This window comes from Oryctolagus cuniculus, chromosome 4 (genome assembly GCF_964237555.1).
Source record: "Oryctolagus cuniculus chromosome 4, mOryCun1.1, whole genome shotgun sequence".
Lineage (NCBI taxonomy): Eukaryota > Metazoa > Chordata > Mammalia > Lagomorpha > Leporidae > Oryctolagus > Oryctolagus cuniculus.
Window position 1 is genome coordinate 151,379,085 of NC_091435.1, and position 23,706 is coordinate 151,402,790.

The 23,706-nt window shown below is 40.0% G+C and overlaps 1 protein-coding gene across 10 annotated transcripts in view; it reads right to left on the reverse strand.

The window, feature by feature from the left end:
• The window catches only part of ANKRD28 (ankyrin repeat domain 28), a 185,182-nt gene that overhangs the window by 87,491 nt on the left and 73,985 nt on the right, over nucleotides 1–23,706 (reverse strand). For 9 of the 10 annotated variants that reach the window (XR_011388213.1, XM_008266038.4, XM_008266039.4 and 6 more), the window contains one exon: nucleotides 22,798–22,881. Coding sequence is in view for 7 of the 10 variants with exons in the window: in XM_008266038.4 (XP_008264260.2) it covers nucleotides 22,798–22,881 (84 nt within the window). In the remaining 3 variants the exon portion in view is untranslated. Of the gene's footprint in view, nucleotides 1–12,998; nucleotides 13,116–22,797; nucleotides 22,882–23,706 lie in introns of those variants that run through there. The other variant, XM_070072835.1, reaches the window with a different exon arrangement.

Consider the following 23,706-nt stretch of genomic DNA (forward strand, 5'->3'; position numbering starts at 1 on the left):
CACCTGCTTCCAGGAGAAGACATTTAGCCTAGTGATTAAGAAAACCCTTCACCTCTCCCATAGGTGCCACATGGGAGTGCCAGGGTTCAATTTCCAGCTCTGGCACCCAACTCCAGCCTGGGAAATTTGTGCCTAGAAAAGCAGGAGAGAATGATCCAAGTCCTTGGGACCCTGCACCCATGCGAGAGACCCATAAGCAGCTCCTGGATCCAGGTTCTACCCTGCCCTAACCCTGGTCATTGAGGCCATTTGTGGAGTAAAATAGCAGACTGAAGATCTCTGTCTCACTTTCTCTGTAACTCTACTTTTCAAATAAATAAATAAATCTTAAAAAAAATCAATGGAGGCAGAATTTTCTTGGTAATTTCTTTCTCTACTGTTCCTTATTTACATCTACTGGTCACTCTCTTGCTCCTATCACTTTTGGCTTTTTCTTTTATTCATATTGTTCTCAGACTAAAACTTCCCAGCTGAATATGTGTATCTCACTTTTCAATGTTCATTTTCTATTCTACATACCTCAGCTGACCCTGCCTAGTATTTACTGGACTCACTTTTCTCTACCTTTATAAAGTAAGTTGTATGACTGCCCAGCTATCCTTATGACCCTGCACCAAGAGAAGTTTTGTTTCATCTGCAACTGAGGTGATCTAACTACCTGATCTCTTGGATCCCTTTCCAGTGCCAACTATCCCACAAAATGAACAGTTCTCTCCCTGAGACAGGCATTTTAGAATTTATCATGTTTTAATTCAGACACTGCTGCATTATAAAACAACACTACTGGCCGGCACCACGGTTCAATAGGCTAATCCTCCGCCTGAGGCGCCGGCACACCGGGTTCTAGTCCCGGTCGGGGTGCCGGATTCTGTCCCGGTTGCCCCTCTTCCAGGCCAGCTCTCTGCTGTGGCCAGGGAGTGCAGTGGAGGATGGCCCAGGTGCTTGGGCCCTGCACCCCATGGGAGACCAGAAGCACCTGGCTCCTGCCTTTGGATCAGTGCAGTGCGCCGGCTGCAGCACGCCGACCGCCGTGGCCACTGGAGGGTGAACCAACGGCAAAAGGAAGACCTTTCTCTCTGTCTCTCTCTCTCTCACTGTCCACTCTGCCTGTAAAAAAAAAAAACAACAACAACACTACTGAAATGACAGATACACTGGGCACCCTATTCCAAGTACTGAATTTACTTCATCCTACAAATTTAGTAGTTACTGGATACTTCCAATTAAGACCCACCTGCTTTTCATACTAGAGAAATAAAACACCAGAATTATAATATACATCAGTAACAGGGCCTACAAGAATCACAACTAGGAATGATGTTAAGAAATTGGAAGAAATAGAGTTCCCTAGTTCCAGATTTCCTCACAGAAATCCAACTATCATCTATCCATAGAGAAGAATATCTTTGTAAATACCCTAGCACTGTGGAGAGAGGCTGAGATACCCTCTTGGATGAAAGAACTGAGAAAAGCCACGTTGGAAGGGTAAGAGGAATCATTTTCCTTTGACTGTGTCACCCCTCCCCCAAACCAGCACACTGCTCCACAGAGAATTTTCCTGGGAGCATGGTTTCTACAGTGAGAAAAGAAAACCAGAGGAGGACATTCAGCTTCTCCAGCCCCTGGGATGTTTCAGACAGTCCCAGAAAGCACTGAGAGTACTGAAAGGCCTCAATCATCTGGGGTCAGCTACACAGGGCCAGAAGCACGGACAGAGGTCCCAGTGAGCAGTAAAGGATCTTAGTTAGTGGCTCTGAGGTGCCTCACTACAGAAACCAACGTCACTCTGCAAGAAGAACAGTAGACAGGTCTGCCATGCTTGAGTCCCTAGCCAGCTTCATCAGCCTGGATGCTCCACTTTAGGGTTCCCTAGACCTGAAGCAAGTACATGACAGTGAGTATGTGCATAGGGCAGTATCCAGCCCCACCTGACCCTAGTAGCTTATAAGATCTCCAACCAGTCTCAAAGCTCTGTGAGAGACTTCCTCAGTACAGCAAACAACACTATGCCCACATTATCATTTTGGGGGTGGGGGTGGTGTGGTGAGGAAGCAAAGATTGCGATGCAGTAAACCCAGAGACCTTGCCTATCCCTCAGAGCCCAGCCTGGGACAGCAGTGCTATTCAGTCAGAGAATACACCTCTGTTAGAGGTGATCACAGATCCCAGCCATCATCTATCACGTCACTGCACCACAGCAGCTCCACTCAACCTCAGTTGGACAAGCCAACTACAGAAACTGACAGCAAATTCTGCTGGTCCACAGATGCTATCAGCTACCCCAGCAAGAAACTCATGCTGGATTGCTGAAGAGCTATCATCACCAAAGAACACCAACAAACCTGAAGATACGGTTATTTCCGTGCAAAATGCAGACAGCAACACAAGAACACAAGAATTATGAAGAATCAGGTCAATGTGACACCATCAAAAGGAACTAATAAAGCTTAAATGATGGACCCTGAAGAAACGGAGATCTATGAAATGACAAAGAATTAAGAATAATCTTGGGGCTGCCTCTATGGTATAGTGGGTAAAGCCTCCGCCTACAGTGTTGGCATCCCATATCGGTGCAGGTTCGAGTCCTGGCTGCTCCACTTCCAATCCAGCTCTCTGCTCTGGAAAAGCAGAAGATGGCCCAAGTCCTTGGGCCCCTGCACCTGTGTGGGAGACCCCGAGGAAGCTCCTGGATCCTGGCTTCGGATCAGTGCAGCTCCGGCTGTTGTGGCCACTTGGGGAGTGAACCAGTGGATGGAAGACCTCTCTCTCTCTCTCTGCCTCTCCTTCTCTCTCTGTGTAACTCTGACTTTCAAATAAACACATCTTTTAAAAAAACTCCTTATCCCATAATAAAAATAATAATCTTAAAGAAATTAAGAGCAACTTTTTTCTATATACACAAAATGTGGATAGAGTATTAAATAAAATTTGGGAAATGATTTATGATGAAAGTGAAAACTTGGACAAAGAAACAAGAACAATAAAAAAAGAAAATGTGCAAATAAAGGGTACAATAATTGAACTGAAAAAATTTGGCAGAAAGCTTTAAAGGCAGATTTAATCAAGCAGAAGAAAGAATCAGTGAGCTAGAGACAGGACATTTAAACTTACCCTCTGAGAGAAGCAAAAAGAAAAAAGAATGAAGAGGGCATATGAGAATATGGTTCACAATTCACAGAACTACTTGCATATAAGAGGTAGAAGAGAGAGAAAAAAGAAACCATACTTAAGAAAATAGTGGTTCTATGAGGCCACTGCTGTGGCGTAGTGGGTCAAGCCACTGCCTGTAGTGCCAGCATCCCATATGGACACTGGTTCGAGTTCCAGCTGCCCCACTTCCAATCCAGCTCTCTGCTATGGCCTGGGATAGCAGAAGAAGATGGTCCAAGTCCTTGGGCCCCTGCACCGGTGTGAGAGACCCAGAAGAAGTTCCTGGCTCCTGGCTCCAGATAGGCCTAGCTCCAGCCATTGCGGCCAACTGGGGAGGGAACCAGCAGATGGTTTCTCTCTCTGCCTCTCTGTGTAACTCTTTCAAATAAATAAATAAATAAATATTTTTTAAAGAAAGGAAAATAGTGGTTCTACTTTTCCAAATATGGGGAAATATGTCAACATTCAGGTATAGGAACCTCAGAATTTGCCAACAAAATTCAAATCAAAGAGTTCATCAAGGTACATTATAATCAAACTATCAAAAATCACAGGTGGGCAAGCATTTTCCAAGTGTTTTGAAAACTCTAGCTGAGACAACTTGCATCCCAAATAGGAGTTATCTGAGTCTGAGTCCCAGCTCTGTCTCCTAATTCCAGGTTCCTACTGATGAACACCCTGGGAGACAGCAGGTGATAGCTCAAGTGGTTGGGCTGCTGCCACCCATGGACATGGGAGACCCTAGACTGAGTCCCCACCATGAACTTTGGCACGGACCCAGTCTGGGCTGTTGTGGGCTTCCAGGAACAAACCACCAAGTGGGAGATCACTGTCTCTTGTCTCTTAAATAAAAATGTTGAGAGAAAAAGATCAAAGATAATAAACTGTTAAAGTAGCAAGAGATTAGAAACATATACAAAGGAATCCAGTTCTTTAAGCTTGGATAAAATGTCACTAATTTACTGTAAAGGTGGTATGTAAAGCAATTTTATAGTAAATATGAAGGTTAAAACACAAAACTATCAAAAATAACTGTAGCTTCAATAAATTACTAAGGGGAACAAATTACATAAAAACATTAACCTTTGCTATCCAAATCATAAAATGTAAATGAGGGGGAAAGTGCAGAACTTGTGAGTGTTATTGAAGTTGTTGTCACTTCAGAGTACTCTACTAGAAAAATGTTTTATGTAAGCCTCCTGGTAACTACAAAACAAATATCTCTAAGTTCGGGGGTGGCACTATGGTATAACAGGTAAAGTCACTGCCTGCATCACCAGCATCCCATATGGGTGCTGGTTCAGGTCCTGGCTGCTCCACTTTCAATGGCCTGTGAAGAGCAGTAGAAGATGGCCCAAGTGTTTAGGCCCCCGCCACACACATGGGAAACCTGGAAGAAACGCCTGGTTCCTAACTTTGGTCTACCCCAGTACATGCCATTTTGGCCATCTGAAGAGTGAACCAGAGGATGGGTGATATCTGTCTCTGTCTCTCACTCTCTTTCTAAATCTGTAACTCTTTCAAATAAATACATGAATCTTAAAAGAAAAACCCTAAGTAGTTACACAAGACCCAGAAAAGATTCAACGATTCAAAGCATACCACCAATTAAAAAAAAAAATCAAAAACCCATCAAACCATCAAACTTCCAAGGAAGACAGCAAGAGAAAAAAAAATATACAACAAAACAATCAGAAAACAGATTACAAAATATCTGTAGCCAGTCCTCACCTATCAATGATTACCTTGAATGCAAATGACTCAAACTTATCAACCAAAAAGATGAATTTGTAAAAAAGCAACAAAAAAGCCCAAAGATCCAGCTATGTGTTGTCCATAAAAGATGCACTTTATTAGTGAGGAAAAACAGACTGAAAATGAAGGGATAAAATCAAGATACTGATGGAAAAAAGCCAAAAGATGTCAAGTGTAACTGTAATTATATGAGACAAAGTAGATCATGTCAATAATTGTAAAGAGACAGAGTGGGTAATTATATAATGATAAAAATAACGATTCATCAAGAGCCTATAACAATTATAAATAAATATACAATTAACATTAGAGCATAAATATATAAAGTACATGATCTCAAGGGACAGATAACAATACAGTAATAGTAGGGACTTCAATACCTTAATTTCAACAATGAACAAATCACACAGAAAAATCAATAAGGACATACACACTGGACTTAAATTACACTTTAAACTAAATGACAGACATCCACATAATATTTTAACCAACAGTCAAATAATATACATTATTCTTAAGTGCATGCAGGAACATTCTCCAGATTAGGTCATATGTTAGGTCACACAGTAAGTCTCAAATGTAAAAAGACTGAAAACATATGCAGTACATTTCCACTGCATGGCCATGAAATGAAAAATCATAAATATGTGGAAATTAAGCAATATGCTTCAGAAAAATCAATGAGTCAATGAAGAAATCAAGAAGAAATGGACAACACCCAAGACAAATGAAAATGGAGGGGCCAGTGCTGTGGTGCAGTAGGTTAAGCCACTGTATGCAGCATCCCATATGGTTCCGTGTGCTCCACTTCTGACCCAGCTCCCTGCTACTGGCCTAGGAAAGCAGTAGAGAATGGCAAAAGTGCTTGGGTCTCTGCCCCCACATGCAAGACTCAGATGAGGTTCCTGGCTCCTGGCTTCAGAGTGGCCCAGTCTCAGTCATTATGATCATTTGGGGAGTGAACAAGTGGATGGAAGCTCATTCTTGCTCTCGCGCTCTCTCCCCTTCTTTTCCTCTCTTGCTATAATTCTTTCAAATAAATAACAAAATCTTTTAAAAAAATATGGAAACACAACATATCAACCTTATGGTGAGAAGTACTTGTATCAAAAAAAGAAGGTATCAAATAATCCAATGTTATAACCTGAAAAAGAAACAAACTAGGCTCAAAGTTAGCAGAAGGATTACAATAACAAAACTGAGTAGAAACAAACAAGAGATTATAGAGAAATAGAAAAAAATCTACAAAACTAAGAGTTGGCTTGTTAGGGAAAAAAAAGACAAATCCTTTAACTACACTAAGATAAAAAACACAAATACAAAAACTCAGAAAAGATAATACCACAGACTTTTTATACAAAGGAGACACAATCGATAAGAAACTACTATGATCAAATATATGACAACAAATTGATAACCAAGAAAAATGTGTAAGCTCAAGAACATACAACCTACCAAGACTGACTCAAGAAGAAACAGAAAACTTGAATAAAGCAATAAAGAGAAAGGAGTTCAGATTAGAACAGAAAATTTCACATCAAAGGAAAGCCCAGGATCTCACAGCTTCATTGCTGAAACTCTAGGAAACATCTAAAGAACTACTATCAATTATTCTCAAATTCATTGAAAACTTCAAGGGGTAGAAATATATCCAAACTCATTTCATGAAGCCAAAATTATCCAGGTACAAAATAAACAAAACTATAAGCCGGTATCTCTGAAGAACACAGATGCAAAAATCCTCAATAAAATAGCAGCAAACTGAATTCCACAGCACATTAAAAAGATCATTCATGATGTTCAACTGGGGTTTATTACAGAGATGCAAGGATGGTTCAAGATAAGCAAACCAATAAACACTATACTTCATATTAACAGAATTAACAGAAACACAAAAACCAGATGATTATTTCAACAGATGATGAAAGGGCACTTGACAAAAAACTCCGCATCCTTTCATTATAAAAATTCTAACAAATTAGACCTAAGAGTAATAAATACACCTCACCCCAATTAAGGCCTATATGAAAAACTCCATATTCAATGTCCATTATTTTCCCTTACCATGTTCACTGCAGCATTATTCCTAACAGCCAAGATAAGGAATCAGTCCAAGTGTCTGTGAACAGGTGATTGGATGAAGATAATGTGGCACATACACACAACGCACTACTCAGGCAGTACAACAGGAAAAAAAAAAATCCTGTCCTTTACTGAAACACGGATGATCCTGGAAGATATAAAGCTTGGGGAAATAAGCAAGGCACAGAGGATAAAAACTGTATGATCTCATTTATATGTGGGATCTAAAAAACTTGAATTCGTGAAGTAGCCAGTAGAAAAGTGGTGAACAGAGGATGGGGAAGGGAAGGGAGGTGGAAGAGGGAGAGAATAGAGTTTTGGTCAAAGGGTACAAAGTTTCAATCAGAAGGAGAACCGGGGGTAGAGCATTTGGCAGTTGTGCCTACATCCCTAACGGGAGTGCCTAGGTTAGAGTCTCAGCCTGCTTCTGATTCTAGCTTCCTGCTAAAGTGCAAACTGGGGGGAAGCAGTGATGGTACAAGTAGTTGGGTCCCTGCCACCCATGCAGGACACCCAGACTGAGTTCTCAGCTGCTGGCCATGCTGGGCTTAGCCCAGGTCACTGCAGGCATTTGACCAAGTGGATCAGTGGATGGGAGCTCCTTCTCTCTGCCATCAAATAAACAATCAGTGTAAAAAAAGGGCTAAGTTGGCCGGCGCCGTGGCTCAATAGGCTAATCCTCCACTTAGCGGCGCCGGCACACCAGGTTCTAGTCCCGGTTGGGGCGCCGGGTTCTGTCCCGGTTGCCCCTCTTCCAGGCCAGCTCTCTGCTGTGGCCCGGGAGCGCAGTGGAGGATGGCTCAAGTGCTTGGGCCCCGCACCCCATGGGAGACCAGGAGAAGCACCTGGCTCCTGCCTTCGGATCAGCGCGGTGTGCCGGCCGAAGAGCGCCAGCCTTGGCGGCCATTGGAGGGTGAACCAACGGCAAAAGGAAGACCTTTCTCTCTGTCTCTCTCTCACTATCCACTCTGCCTGTCAAAAAAAAAAAAAAAAAAAAAAAAAAAAAAAAAAGGCTAAGTTTGTGAGACCTACTGCACACCAGGATTATATAGTCAATAAAAACATACTATGCATTCCGAAATAGCTAAAAATGTAAATTTCAAAGATTTCACCACAAGAAAATGAATGAGCAAGACATTAATTTGATTTAATCAATCTACATTGTATGCATGGATGGTCACGTATAATCTCTCAATTCAAATTAAGTTTATAATAATTTTTAAAAGACTGAGGAAATAGATATTAAATCATCTGTCTGCAGAATTTTAAATTATCAAATGCAACAGACTTGTTTGTATCTCAAAAATACTATTAAACTATTACAGAAAATTGCCATTTCACAAAATAGGTAAGATCTAAGTCTGAAACCATTCAGTAGTTCGTTCTCAATAGTTACAGAAAGAAAGAGACCTTCCCCCTGCTGGTTCACACCCCAAATGGCTGCAATAGCTGAGGCTGGGCCAGGCCTAAGTCAGGAAACTGGAACTTCATCTAGTCTCTCAAGCATGTGGGCCATATTCTGCTGCTTTCCCAGGAACATTTGCAGGGAGCTGGACAGGAAGTGAAGCTGCCAAGCCTCAAACCCATGCTATTATGGGCTCTAAAATGCTGAATTATTTTACAGATTCAATGGAATTTCAATAAAAATGCCAATGGCATTCCTAACAGAAATAGAAAAAGTAATCCTAAAGTTCCCATGGAATCACAAATGATACTGATATCTAAAGTAATCTTGAGCAAAAAGATCAAAGCTGGAAGAATCACAGTACCTGATCTTAAGACACAGCTCAGAGCCACAATAAACAAGACACCACGGTAGTGGCGCAACAACACACAGATCAATGGGACAGAATGGAGAACACAGAGATAAATCCACTCATACAGAGCTGGCTGACTTCTGGCAAAGGCATCAAAAACAATGAATGGAGAAAGGACATCCTCCTTAATAAATGCTGAGGGAAAAACTGGTTATTCACATGCAGATGAATGAAACCATATCCTAATTTCTTATCATGTACAAAAATCAACTCCACATGGATCAAAAACCTAAATGTCAGACCTGAAACTGAGAAACAATTAGATGAAAATATAGTGGAAACATGTTAAGATATTACTATATGCAATGATTTTTCAAAGAAAGGACCATCAGTGCATAAACAAAAGCAAAAATGAATGCATGGAATTTTATCAAACCAGAACTTCATACAACAAAGAAATCAATCAATAGTGAAGAAATGGCCCATACAATTGGAGAAAATTTTCATAAATTACTGTGACAAAGATTATCCAGAATATATAAGCAGCTCAAAAACTTACCAACAAAATAATCTGATTAAAAATGCAGGCAAATGATCTGAATAGACAAAAAGAATATACGAATGGCCAACAAGTATTATGAAACATGGTCAACATCACTAATCATCAGGGAAATGGAAATTAAAAGCATAGTAACAGACCATCTCAACTCAGCCACAATGAGTGTTCTGCCCCCCAAAAGGCAAAAAATAGCAAATGCTGTCAGTTTGTAGAGAAAAATTTATTGTATACACTGTTAATGGGAATGCAAGTTAGTATAGTCACTGTGGAAAAAAGTATGGAGATTTCTCAAAAATCTAAAAACTATAATAACAATCCTGCTATCTTACTTCTGGTATATGTACCACAAGGAAAAAACAGCTTATCAAAGAGATACCTGCACCCCATTTACTGTAGTACTCCTCACAATAGCCAAGATTTGCAATCAACTTAAGTGTACACCAATGGATAGATGGACAAAGAACATGTGGTATAAATATCCAACAGAATACTGTTCAGCATTAAAAAGGATAAAATTCTATCATTTGTGGGAAAACAGATGCAACTGGAGAATATTATGTTAAGTGATACAAGCCAGTCACAAGAAGACAAATATTGTATATTCCCACTTATATGTAGAAGCTGAAACAGTTCATCTCAAAGAATGATAGAGTACAATAGTGATTACTACAGCCAGAAAGGGTAGGAGGGGAAGGGAGGACCATTGAAAGAGGTTGGATAATGGATATCAAAATACAGTTAAATAAATAGTGTTCTACAGCAGCTGAGTGACAATGGTTTAAAGTAACTTATTAAATATTTTATGAAGAACGAAGAAAGGAGATTAGAGGCTCTAAACATAAAGAAATGATACACAAATAAAGCGACAAAAATGCTGGGGCTGGAACTGTGGCACAGTAGGTAAAGCTACCACCTACAACGCCAGCATCCCATATAGCACCGGTTCACATCCTGACTGCTCCACTTCTGATCCAGCTCCCTCTAATGGCCTGGGAAAAGCAGCGGAAGATGGCCCAAGTGTTTAGGCCCTTGCTATCCACGTGGGAAACCTGCATGAAGCACTTGGCTCCAGCCTGGCCCAACCCTGACTGTTCTGGCCATCTGGGGCAAGAACCAGTGATGAAAGATTGATCTATCTCTCCCTCTAACTCTTTCAAATGAATCTTTTAAAAAAAAAAAAAAAAAAAAGAGGGAGACCGAGAGACAGAAATGCTATTTATCTTGATCTGATCACCACACAGAGTATATACTAAATTATCACACTGTACCCTAAGTTTATATAATTATGTGTCAGTTACAAAGTAAACTGAAGTGTGTGGGGGGAAGCATTACAGCACAGTGGTTTAAGCTGCCTCCTGGGACACCAGCACCCTATATGAGTGTTAATTTGGGAAAGCAGGAGAAGATGGTCCAGGTACTTGAGCCCCTTCCATCCACATGGGAGACTGGGATGGAGTTCCAGGCTCCTGGCTTTGACCTGGCACAGCCCAGGCTGCTATGGTCACTTGGGGAATGAACCAGTACAGGGAAAATAATTTCTATCTCTTATCTCTCCCACTCTCTATAACTCTGCCTTTCAAATAAATAATTTTTTAGAAAGTTTTAATTAAGAAAGGAAAGAATAATTAGGGAGTAGGCATTTGGCCTAGTGACTAAGATGCCTGGAGTGCATCCTCAGAGTGACTGGGTTCGATTCCTGGCTCCAGCTGCTGACTCCAGCTTCCTGTCCAGGCAACACTTTGGGAGGCAACAATGATGGCTCAAACAATTGGGCTCCTGCCACCGATGTGGGAAATCTGGACTGAGTTCCTGGCTTTAGCTCTGCCCCAGCTTTAGCCCTTAGAAACATTTAGTGAGTGACTCAGTGATAGGAGCACTGTCCATCTGTTTCTCCCTCCCCCTCTACGTCTCAAGCAAATAAAAAAGAAAAGAAAAAATTTAATTTAACTTAAAATAAAAGAAAGAAAACAATTTAGCTGTTTCAAGTAATGTTTCCCAAATTTTTTTTGACCAAGTATCATTTGGTGGAAGAACACCTATAATAACTCAAGGAACTTAGTATCTGAGGAACGCATTTTATGAATAACAACATAACAAATATCTCACTGCCCAGGATATTAGTAATCTAGAGTTAATCAGCTGAAAATGCTCACCCATCTATCTAAACTTAAAGTTGGGCAATTTAAAGTAATAAATGCTTACTTAGAAAATATCAACGTGTATCACTGAATTTTATTTATGTAAATGATACCACCCCCAATGGTTGACTTTTTGAAAATAAAATTCTCTAAACCACAAAAGAAAGAATATAACACAAAACAGGAACAAAAAAAATAGCAATAGATACAAAACAGTTACAAAAATGCTAAGTAGGAGCCTAAGCCTGGTGCACCAGAATGTCTTATGGGTGCGGTTCAAGTCCCAGCTGCTTCTCTTCCGATCCAGCTCTCTGCTATGGCCTGGGAAAGCAGTTGAAGAAGGCCCAAGTGCTTGGACCCCTGCGCCTGCGTAGGAGACCTGGAGGAAGCTCCTGGCTCCTGGTTTTGGATTGGCTCAGCTCCAGCCGTTGCAGCCATTTGGGGAGTGAACCAGCGGATGGAAGACCTCTCTCTCTTTCCTCTGTCTGTAACTCTACTTCTCAAATAAATAAATAAAATCTTAAAAAAATGCTAAGTAGCAATCCGACTATATTAGTTATCACTTTGTCAGGGTCTAAAAACACCAGTTTTAAAAAAAGATCAAAAAGACTGGGTAAGAAAGACACTAGATAGTGTCTGTAAAAAAAAAGAAAAAAACTAAAGAAAAAAGAAAACATTAAAGTAAATGACAGGAGAGAATTCTGGGAAGAATTTGAAAATAATTAGACTTGCGGAATCTGTCCAATTTAACTCTTCTGGAACTCTGTAGCTTATTGAAAGCTTGCAACTTCCAAGGGAAAGCTTAAGCAGGAAAACGGTAATTTACTTTGGTCAACTGAGGTTAACTTCAGTCAATCTCAGCTCTTCATACAATTAACAGCTACCCGCTCTCCATCCCTCAGTACAGGGTAGGCAGTTGTACACATATCACACAAATTCCACGCGTGTTCCAGAACAGCCTAGACATAGCTTTTTGGAACCTGCATGGGTAAAAAGGATACTATCTTCCAAATATCCAGGATTTCTGCAATTCTGATGATTGTTTCAAATTACAAAGGTACAAACAGAGCATTGGCAGCAATTATTACTGAAACTCCCTCCACTGCTACAAAGCCCTTTTGTGACTTCCAGTGTCCTTTTTGACCTCCTTTCATTTTTCTTTCTCCCTTCTGGGAACCAGACAACATTAAAGACTAAAATATTCAAAAGCAATCACAAATTCAAGGGAAATTATAAAGTCACCACACATGTTCAGGGAAAGGTGCAAACTCAGAAAGAGTTAGCAAAGTCCAAGTTTACCCTTAAGACTGCTCCTGAGCAAAGTGGCCACCTAACAAAAACAAAATCAAAACCAGAAAACTGCAAAGGATGCAAAGCTGTGGATGAGGGAGAACCTAATTTCCAGAATTAATCCATTATTAGCCTTAACTGCCCAAACAATTTATACCACTACCAACAACAAAAAAATCACACGTCATACAAAGAAACTAGTCCATAGACTACTTTTTAAAAGCAAGCATTTGGTCTAGTAGTTTAGATGCAGCTTACGACACTCACCTCCCATACTAGAGTGTCCGAGTTTCAGTCCTGACTCTGCTCCCAATTCTGGCTTCTTGTCAGCGTGCACCCTGGTAGGCAGCAGATGAAAGGTAGCTCACGCAGTTGGATCCCTGCTACCTCTGTGGGAAACTTACACTGAGTTCTGGCTTCTGGCTTTGGCCTGGCCTAGCCCTGGTTGTGGTGCACATTTAGAATTACAGTAAAACAGAGATCTCTCTCTCTCTCTCTCTCTCTCTCTCTCTCTCTCTGCCTCTCAAATAAATAATTTTAAATCAGTCTGTAAAATCATGCACAAAGAGTAAAGTTATAAATCATCCATGTAATACTACCACCTTATCTGACTGCCCATTATTGACCTTCACTGAAATCTCATGTATGTGGTTCCAGGTTACTGTCTAGTGTCTTGACTTCTACTTGGGGAATCCTGTCAGCATTTTTCTCAGGGCAGGTACTCCTAGCTCACTAGGAGCTCCTATGTTCTTCCTGCCCTTCTCTCATTTCCTCTTGGAACTTCCACTTGATAATGTCCCACTGATACATTAAGGTATTTTTTTAATATTTATTTTATTTATTTGAAAAAGTTACAGAGAGAGAGGTCTTCTATCCGCTGGTTCACTCCCCAGATGGCCACAATGGCTGGAGCTGTGCCAATCCGAAGCCCAGAGCCAGGAGCTTCTTTCGGGTCTCCAACGTGGGTGCAGGGGCCCAGGGACTTGGGCCATCTTCCACTGCTTTCCCAGGCCACAAAAGAGAACTGGATTGAAAGAGGAGCAGCCGGGACTAGAACTGGTGCCCACATGGGATACTGGCACTTCAGGCCAGGGCTTTAACCCGCTGTGCCACAGCACTAGCCCCAATTTTTTCTTTTCTTCAATCCTCTTTCTGTCCTGAAATTCTAGTTTCCTTTGTCTTATCTTTAGGGTCATTTTTCCTATATGCCTTTGAATTTCTCTAGTTAATTCTTCATATCAGTTATTCAAATTTCCAGCTTTAGAATATTTTTTCTCTCTAGATTTTCTTTTCTGTCTTTATATTTTCATTTTTTTCCCCAAATGCTATTTTCTTGACTTTCTCCATATCTTTTAGATTTAATCCATCTTTGTCTAGTAGATGTGTCATCAGGTCTTTTTCAGTGTAAAGTTTCTGTATTTTTTTTCTCTCCAACTACTTGGTTACCTATCATCTGCTGCCTACCAGGTACACACAAACAAGAAGCTAGAATTGGGAGCAGAGCCAGGATGCAACCCCCAGCACTCTCATGGGAAGTGTGTGCCCCAAGCAGCATCTCAACTACTAGGCCATGGGAAAGCAGAAGATGGCCCAAGTCCTGGGCCCCTGCACCCACATGGGAGACCCGGAAGAAGCTCCTGGCTCCGGGCTTCAGATTGGCACAGCTCCAGCCATTGCGGCCATCTGGGGAGTGAACCAGCAGATGGAAGACCTCTCTCTCTCTCTCTCTCTCTCTCTCTCCCCCTCTCCCTCTCCCTCTTCTTCTCCTTCTCTCTCTGTGAAACTCTACTCAGACTTTCAAGTAAATAAATAAATCTTTAAAAAAAAAAAAAACTACTAGGCCAAATATCTGCTATAAGAGACCAACATATTTTTTAAAAAAGCAGTTAGTCTAACGACTAGTATTATTGTAACTTTAGTTTACAACTTCACATTTTCTTTTCTATACAGGGTAAGGGGTAGCGTATTTAAAAATTTGAGTTTTTTTTTTTTATAAATCATGTATAAAGATTTAATTTCATGACAAAAAAAAAAAAAAAACAAAGGAATGGGAACAGAGATGTAAAGAAGCAAGTTTGTATGTTATTATAGTTGGCCTATATCCAAATTAAGAGTCAAACTTTAGGATATTAAATGTAATCCCCATGGTAACTACAAAAAGAATAAGGATTATGGGTATACAAAAGAGGAAATGAGAAAGGAATTTAAAATGTTTCACTACCAAAATAAATCAACTCAACACAAAGAAGACAATAATTCAAGAAATGAGAGAAAAAACATATGGAACACAAACTGGATAATGATAGAAGTCTCTACGTATCAGCCTTGAAAAAGAAAATTCTGACATATGTTACAGCATGCATAAACTTGAGTACATTATGCTATGTGAAATAAGCCAGTCAAACAGGCAAACAGTATGATTCCATTTATATCCAGTACTTAAAGTAGTCAGAATCACACAGAGCAGAACGGCAATTACTGGGAGCTGGGGGGAGAGAGGAATAGGGAGTTACTATTCAGTGGGCACAGAGTTTCCGTTCTGCAAGATGAAAGGCATTCTGACACCCCTGCGTGGTGATGGCTGTATAACCCTATGAACACACATACCACACCGCTGCACTGCATACTTAACAATGTTGACGATTACTGTCTGTCTTCAAGATTTTATACAAAGCAACATAAAGTGAAATGGTCTTCTCAATGGTGCTCAAACAAGCGGATATCCATATGCAAAATAAGTAAATCTAGATATAGACCTTACACCTTTCACAAAATTTAACCCAAAATGATCAGTCTTAAATGTAAAACACAAAACTATAAAACTCCGCCCATAAAACAGCATAGAGGAAATCTATTCAACATTAGTTTGCACAATGACGTTTTAATACACCAAAGGCATAATCCAAGAAAGAAACAAACAGTAAACTGGACTTCATTAATATTAAAAAGTTCTGGTTTGCAAAAGATACCACCTGAGAATGAAAAGACAAACCACAGACTGGGAGAAAATACTTGCAAAAATTTTATAAAGATAAAGGACTGTTAAAGCTCAACAGTAAGAACGTGAAGAGTCCCTGCTTGCTTTAAAAAATGGACGGGGCCAGTGCTGTGACGTATTAGGCTAAGCCTCTGCCTGCAGCGCTAGCATCCCATATGGGCATCAGTTCCAGCCCTGTTTGCTCCTCTTCTGATCCAGCTTTCTGCTTATGGCTTAGGAAAGCAGTGGAAGATGACCCAAGTGCTTGGGCTCCTGCACCAGAAAGAAGCTCCTGGCTTCAGATGGTACAGCTGTGGCCATTAGGGAAGTAGACCTGTGGATGGAATACCTCTCTCTCTGTTTCTCCTTCTCTGTAATTCTATTCTACTTCTCAAATAAATAAATAAATAAATCTTAAAAAAAAAAAAAAAAGACTAAATAGGGGCCAGCATCACGGTGTAGCAGGCTAAGTTGCTGCCTGTGACACAGTATCTCATATGGGCACTGATTTGAGTGCCAGCTGCTCCACTTTTGTTCCAGCTCCCTGCTAATGTGCCTGGGAAAGCAAAAGCAGACGGCACAAGTCCTTGGCCCCCGCATCCATGTGGGAGACCCAGATGAAGCTCCTGGCTTCGCCCTGGGGCAGACCTGACTATTGTGGCCATTTGGAGAATGAACTAGCAGATGGAAAATCTCTCTCTCTGTAATCGGTAACTCTGACTTTCAAATAAAACAAATGAATCTTAAAAAAAAAAGGCTAAATGCTGCCAAGGCAAGTAGAGAAATAAGGGGTCTGTTCATACCTGGGGAGAACACAAATTGGCAGTTACTTTGGCAGTTTCTTATAAAACAAAACACACTCCCTACCATATGATCCAGCAACTGCATTCCTTGCTTTAATCCAAAAGAGCTGAAAACTTATGTCGCCATAAAACCCTGCATATGGGTGTTTACAGTACTTTATTCATAACTGCCAAATATGAGGAGGCAACCAAAATGTCCTTCAGTAGGTGCATGGATAAATAAACAGTGGTATATCTAGATAAGAGTATTATTCAGTCCTAAAAAGAAATGAGCTATCAAGTCATTGTAAGAAACTTAGCTATGCATGACAAAATCTACACAGGCTACATACTCTATGATTCCTACTATATGACACTATGCAAAAGCAGAACTATCGAGACAGTAAAAATATCAGTGGCTATCAGGGCCAAGGCAGGAGGGAGAAATAAGTAAGTGAAAATCAGAGGATTTTTAAAGAGAAACTACTCTTTATGAAATTATAAAGGGGGATAATGTCGTTGCACATTGGAACAAATCCACCCACCGTACAACACCAAGAGTGAACCCTAATGAAAACTATGTTCTTTGAGCAATAATGATGTATCGATCAGTGTAGGTTCCTCAATTGTATTCCCACTCTGATGGTGAATAATAACAGAGTAGGCTGTACACAAGTTTCAGCACATGGGAAATCTCTGTACCCTGCTCTCAATTTTGCCAGGAACTTAAAACTCCTCTAAAAAATAAATTCTATTAAAAAGAAACTGTAAGACAAAATCATACACATTATATAATTCCATCTACATAAAATTCTAGAAACAAAGAATAGATACTTGATCTCTACAGAAAATGCCATTATTTACCTACCACTAATTTATATGTGTGTGTATATCACTACTATAACTGATTTAAACACAGAATCAAAGGAACATGTAGTCTGAGAAGCTGATAATACATTTAATAATTTACAATACACTCTAAAAATCTGCTTGTCCACTGAAGCAGAATCACATTTATGATTAACAATCAAGGTTAATAGCTGTAATAAAAGGGAACTGGTCAAATAAATTACAGTACAACTACATAATGAAATATTATGCAGCTGTAAAGAATGAGAAACTGTCAACAGACTAATGTGGACTGACTCCCAAAATATTTTGAGGATGAAAAAAGGAAAATTCAGAACACACATATAACATATTAAATAAATATATCTATATGAGTGGATTACAAAAGCATGTTTTCAGGGCCGGTGCTGTGGCATAGCAGGTAAAGCCACTGCCCGCAGTGCCAGCATCCCATATGGGCGCTGGTTCTAGTCCCGGCTGCTCCACTTCCCATTCAGCTCTCTGCTATGGCCTGGGAAAGCAGTGGAAGATGACCCAAGTCCTTGGGCCCCTGCACCCGCGTGGGAGACCTGGAAGAAGCTCCTGGCTTTGGAATGGCGCAGCTCTGGCTGTTGCGGCCAATTGGGGAGTGAACCAGTGGACTGAAGACCTCTCTCTCTCTGCCTTTCCTTCTCTCTGTAAATCTGACTTTCAAATAAATAAGTGAATCTTTTAAAAAGTCTTCATCAGTGGCCCGGGAGTGCAGTGGAGGATGGCCCAAGTACTTGGGCCCTGCACCCGCATGGGAGACCAGGAAAAGCACCTGGCTCCCAGCTTCGGATCAGCGCAGTGCACCGGCTGCAGCATGCTGGCCGCAGCGGCCATTGGAGAGTGAACCAACGGTAAAGGAAGACCTTTCTCTGTCTCTCTCTCTCTCACTGTCCACTCTGCCTGTCAAAAATAAAAAATAAAGTAAAAGTCTTCATCAATTTCTAGCTACAAAAACTGCTGGTTCTAATAGACAATACCTGCTTTCTTTCAAAACTATTCTAACAGTCATTTAGTCACAATGGCAAAAGATATGTATGACCTTGGGGACAAACTAAAATAAACACCAATGAGGAAAATTTTAAATTTTGCAGTTGAAATCGAAAACCACCGCTTCATTTGAGGAGAGGTGTCATTTTTGTAATGAGCTGCTAGTGTGGAATACTCTCCTGGGTGGAAGCTAAATTGGTTCTCCCACCATACCCACCTCCCTCCACTCCTTATCCCACACAAATCAATTTGAAGTTGGGTGGATATACTTGAGCTGGGGATGAACAGCTGTGGCTCCACCATTAATTACTGTGAGCAGCTACAAGAGAAGAGCACATATAAACACAGTGTTAGGCCAGAAAGCACACATAACCTCAAATAATGGATGAAGAGGCATTAAAAACTCGGAAACATCAATAGCTAGATAAACTGACGGCCAGCAGAAATGACATGTGGCCACAAGGAAAGATTTGTTGAACATTAACAGCATGTCTGGCTAATTTCTAGAAAAAGACTTAAAGATATTTTGAAGGATGGGTGTGGGTGGCATTCAGGAAAATTTACGGAAACTTAGGGTTTACTACTTTATCTTTTTTTTTTTTTTTTTTTTTAAAGATTTATTTGAAAGACAGAGTTACAGAGAGTAGTAGAGACAGAGAGAAAGGCCTTCCATCTGCTGGTTCACTCCCCAGATGGCTACAACAGCCGGAGCTGTGCCCATATGAAGCCAGGAACCAGGAGCTTCTTCTGGGTTTCCCAAATGGGTGCAAGGACTCGGGCCATCTTCCACTGCTTTCCCAGGCCATAGCAGAGAGCTACATTGGAAGAAGAGCAGCCGGGACTAGAACCAGCGCCCACACGGGATTCCAGCGCTTCAGGCCAGGGTTTTAACCCATTGCGCCTCAGTGCCAGCCCCTTCTACTTTACCACTAGCATGGGAAGGCAGTGGAGGACAGCCTAAATGCTTGAGACCCAGAAGAAGCTCCTGGTTCTGGATTAGCCCAGCTTCAGCCGTTGCGGCCACTTGGGGAATGAACCAGCAGATAGAAGACCTTCCTCTCTGTCTTTCCCTCTCTGTAACTCTATGTCTCAAATACATAAATAAAATCGTTTAAAAAATTAACTTTCCTATAAAAAAGTTAAGAGTGTTCCTCTGTGATAATGTTATTGATACTTTGGGTTAAATTATTTGGAGGCACAGGAGTTTAGTGTTGTAGTTAAGACACTGGTTACAACACTCCATACTATATCAGAGTGCCTAAGTTCAAGTCCTGGCTCTGACTACCAATTCCAGCTTCCCGCTAATGTGTACCCTGGGAGGCAGTGGTGATGGCTCCAGTGGTTGGGCCCCTGTCACCCACATGGAGTTCCAGCTTCTGGCTTTGACCTGGCCAGCCCCAACTGTTGCACACAATTGGGGAGTAAACCAGGAGATGGAATCTCTGTGTGGGTCTATTTTTCTGCCTTTAAATAAAAAAAATTTTTTCATTTTTTGGGTTCCACAATATGGCCATTAAGTTTTAGTAAGTCCTAAGGAAAGGTATTTCTTTATTATTTTGGCCACAGAAATACAGAAACATAAGTGAAGGTTTCTGTGCTAAAGCAGAAGGCCTGGCTTTGGCCTGATCCAATTGTGGTTATTGCAGGCATCTGGGTGTGAGCCAGCAGCAGATGCAAAGCTGTTTTTTTTTTTTTTTTTTAACTTTAAATAAAACAAATCTAAATTGGAAAAAATTAAAATTATACAATGACAAACACAATATAGTAGCAAACTGGAACTTAAACCTATTCTAAAATCTTAAAAAAAAAACTTAAAATTTTCATGAAAGCTGTTTCACAGTATTTGTTAATCTTAAATACTCATTTAAATAAATTTATTAAAAAATCAGTCATGCTGACATAAAGCTGAAAAATATTTTACTGACATAAAGCTTATAAATATTTTATAGCCTGTCACAAAATAGTGGATTTTAACACCCTGTTTCTTAAAACCCTATGATTCCTAACCATAGCGAACAAAAACAAAGAAAGAAAAAATTATCATCTTAAATTAGAAGACCACCAAATATTTCATAAATCTTAATATTATAACAATACTTTTAACAACTAAGAGTCACAACCATAAAAGCATCTGTCAAAACCCATACAGCACTGAGGACAACTGTGACAGTCACCCTCAGGAAATTTGATGAGTGAACTGATACTCAAAATATTGACCCTGAATAATTTTCTAAATTTTAGTACAATTTGGATATAACAGAAAAGCAATAAAATTTGTAGTGATGAAGAAATTAGTCATGGAAAGTAGGATTATAGTGCAAATTTTTCACCAAGATTTGTTGGTACTATTAAAATAAAACAAACAAAAACCTCCTAAAAGTTAAACAGAACAGAAAACCTATTTCCTTCCCTTTCATAAATCTATATACACCTAGAGCTATTTTTTGTTCTAGGAAAAGTAGACTCTCAGGGCACCCTAATTAGGTAAAGTGACCAAACGTTCCACTTAAAATAAATAAATTCTGAATCAGCTGCATGTTTCTAACTAAATATAAGTGTGAAGGCAATTCACTTAGAGAAAGTTTAAGGAAAAAAAAAAAAGATAGCATTTTGATCAATATCCAATATTAGAATTAATCAGTTCAGTCAGTGACTCAAATTTATTCAGATAACCCAAGTTTTTAAGATGAATTTAATGTTTTTCATATCTATCAAACATCAAGTGGTCACAGCAGTGCTACATGAAAAGGAAGGAGGAAAGATGGGGGTGAAGATGAGCTTTCAAGGAGTGCATTCTCAGAACTACTCATTTATGTCATCTGTTTCTCAGAACTACAATCACATTTATGTCATCTGTTTGGAGTTGCTACAGTAACTTCATGAATCATATTTTTCACCCCTCTATAACTCAGAGGTATGTTTGTTTCCAATGAAAATATAAGCATTAATGAATTAGATCTTGGTAGAATAAATTATGGGGCTAGCCTTGTGGCACAGCAGGTAAAGCCACTGCCTGTGATGCTGGCATCCCATACGGGTGCCTGTTTGAGTCCTGGCTGCTCCACTTCTGATCCAGTTCCCTGCTAATGTGCCAGGGAAAGCAGCACAGGATGGCCCAAGGCCTTGGGTCCCTGAACTCACAGAAGCTCCTGGCTCCTGGCTTCCAACTGGCCTACCTCCAGCCATTGCAGCCATTTGGAGAGTGAATCCATGGATGGAAGATATCTCTCCCCCACCCCCAACTGCCTTTCAAATATATAAATCAATCTTAAAAGAGCCATAAAAAGAAATTACGTATGTTCAGTCATAATGTAATAAATTAAAGAACTACTGGCTGCTGGAGAAACATAAAAAGAGAAAAGTATTCATATTACTACTTTTTCTAAAATTGGACTGCAGGTAAATCCTGAATATTCAATCTACTATATCTTGAAGTTTGGAAAATTTTCAAACAAAGTGTCTGTTATTGAAAGCCAATCAAAATATAATCAGGAATCTTTGATATGCACTTACTATGATTGTTTTTTTTTTAATTTATTTATTTATTTTTTTTTTATTTTTTTTTTTTTACAGGCAGAGCGGATAGTGAGAGAGAGACAGAGAGAAAGGTCTTCCTTTGCCATTGGTTCACCCTCCAATGGCTGCCACGGCTGGCGCGCTGCGGCTGGCGCACCGTGCTGATCTGATGGCAGGAGCCAGGTGCTTCTCCTGGTCTCCCATGGGGTGCAGGGCCCAAGCACTTGGGCCATCCTCCACTGCCTTCCTGGGCCACAGAAGAGAGCTGGCTTGGAAGAGGGGCAACCGGGACAGAATCCGGCGCCCTGACCGGGACTAAAACCCGGTGTGCCGGCGCCACTAGGTGGAGGATTAGCCTATTGAGCTGCGGCGCCGGCCAACTATGATTGTTTATAGAAAGCAAATATGATCTTATAAAATCAAGTTAGGTATATTATAAACTTTAAAAAGTATCTTTGATTTCAAGTTCACAAAAAAGAACCCTCATCTGAAAATCACACTGAAGTATTTCACAGCAAATGTTATGGTTTCTGCAGCTTACTTTCAAATGGGTTCAAGGAGAAAACATATATGTGTATATAATCTGTGTAAATATAAGAGGAAAAGCAAATGTGGCAAAGTGTTATTAAAGCCACAACTAAGTGAAAAGCATATGGGTGGTTCACAGTACTTTTTTCAACCTTCCAGGATTTGAATAATTTCAAAATAAAAAAGCTGGGAGAACGTGGCTTCTAGTACTCTTGCACTTTTAGTGATTATCCTGAATATGAGGCCAGTATTTTCCATTTTGCCTCAAGACCCTTCTGTACTCATTTAAAATAGTGGTTACGGAACTGTGTTATGCCTTTGAAAGAGAAATCACAATTCTAGGAAAGAGTTTTTAAAGTAGGTTTAAAGGTTGCCATCAATGAATTAATTGTTTTACCTGAAAGTTAACATCTTCTTTCTTAAATATTAGTGCTCGAACTTCATCAGGATCTCCATTAAATATAGCTTGCACCAGTGATGGCTAAAATATGAGAATAATAAAAACATTAGTCACACATCATGGATGATTCTGAAGATATTTCTGTATAACTTTAAATCTTGAACTTTTCTTCCCTGTAATATCAATTACCTTTTCACACTAACCAGAAGTTTTATGTAACTAAATCATACCAAAGTACAGGATTCGTCTTTGGAAATAAAGAGTGCTGAATTTTTTTTAAAAACAGAAATTTACTTTGACAAATTAGGCAATAACAATCATTTTATTTAAGTGGAAACTTTTCATTTATAAATATAAAAAGACCAACTCTTCTAAATATAAACCTGACATCTCAACATCTACTTGTGGAGCAAATCTTGTTAAACAAGCAATTCCCAGGCCACACTGAGGCCCGTGAAGAAGTCTATTTGAGGCATCAACATAACCTGCAGGGGCTAGCATTACATGTATAAAGATACAGATCCAAAGAGCAGACCTGATGGCTGATGACAATTACTACTACTCAAAGACCAAAAAATACCACACACTGGAGTAACACGGAAAGACAAACACATGCATGTTTAAACATTATAGCTTCCTAATCAATAATACTGCCTCTCTAATAAGGGATCACATTACACTAGTCAAATAAGGAGCCATTGACAATAGCATTACAAATAAAGTTATGGATGAGTCTGATTTTTATTTCATATGTCTTGCAGATAAATACATAAAATCCATTACGAAAAGGTCACGCCTTGGCACTGCCAGTAGTCAACCTTTGCTAAAATATGCAGAGTTCTTGATTCTTGTCACATCAGTTTCTAAAGCCACAAAATGAAAACAGAAACGTGGTTTCCATAACTA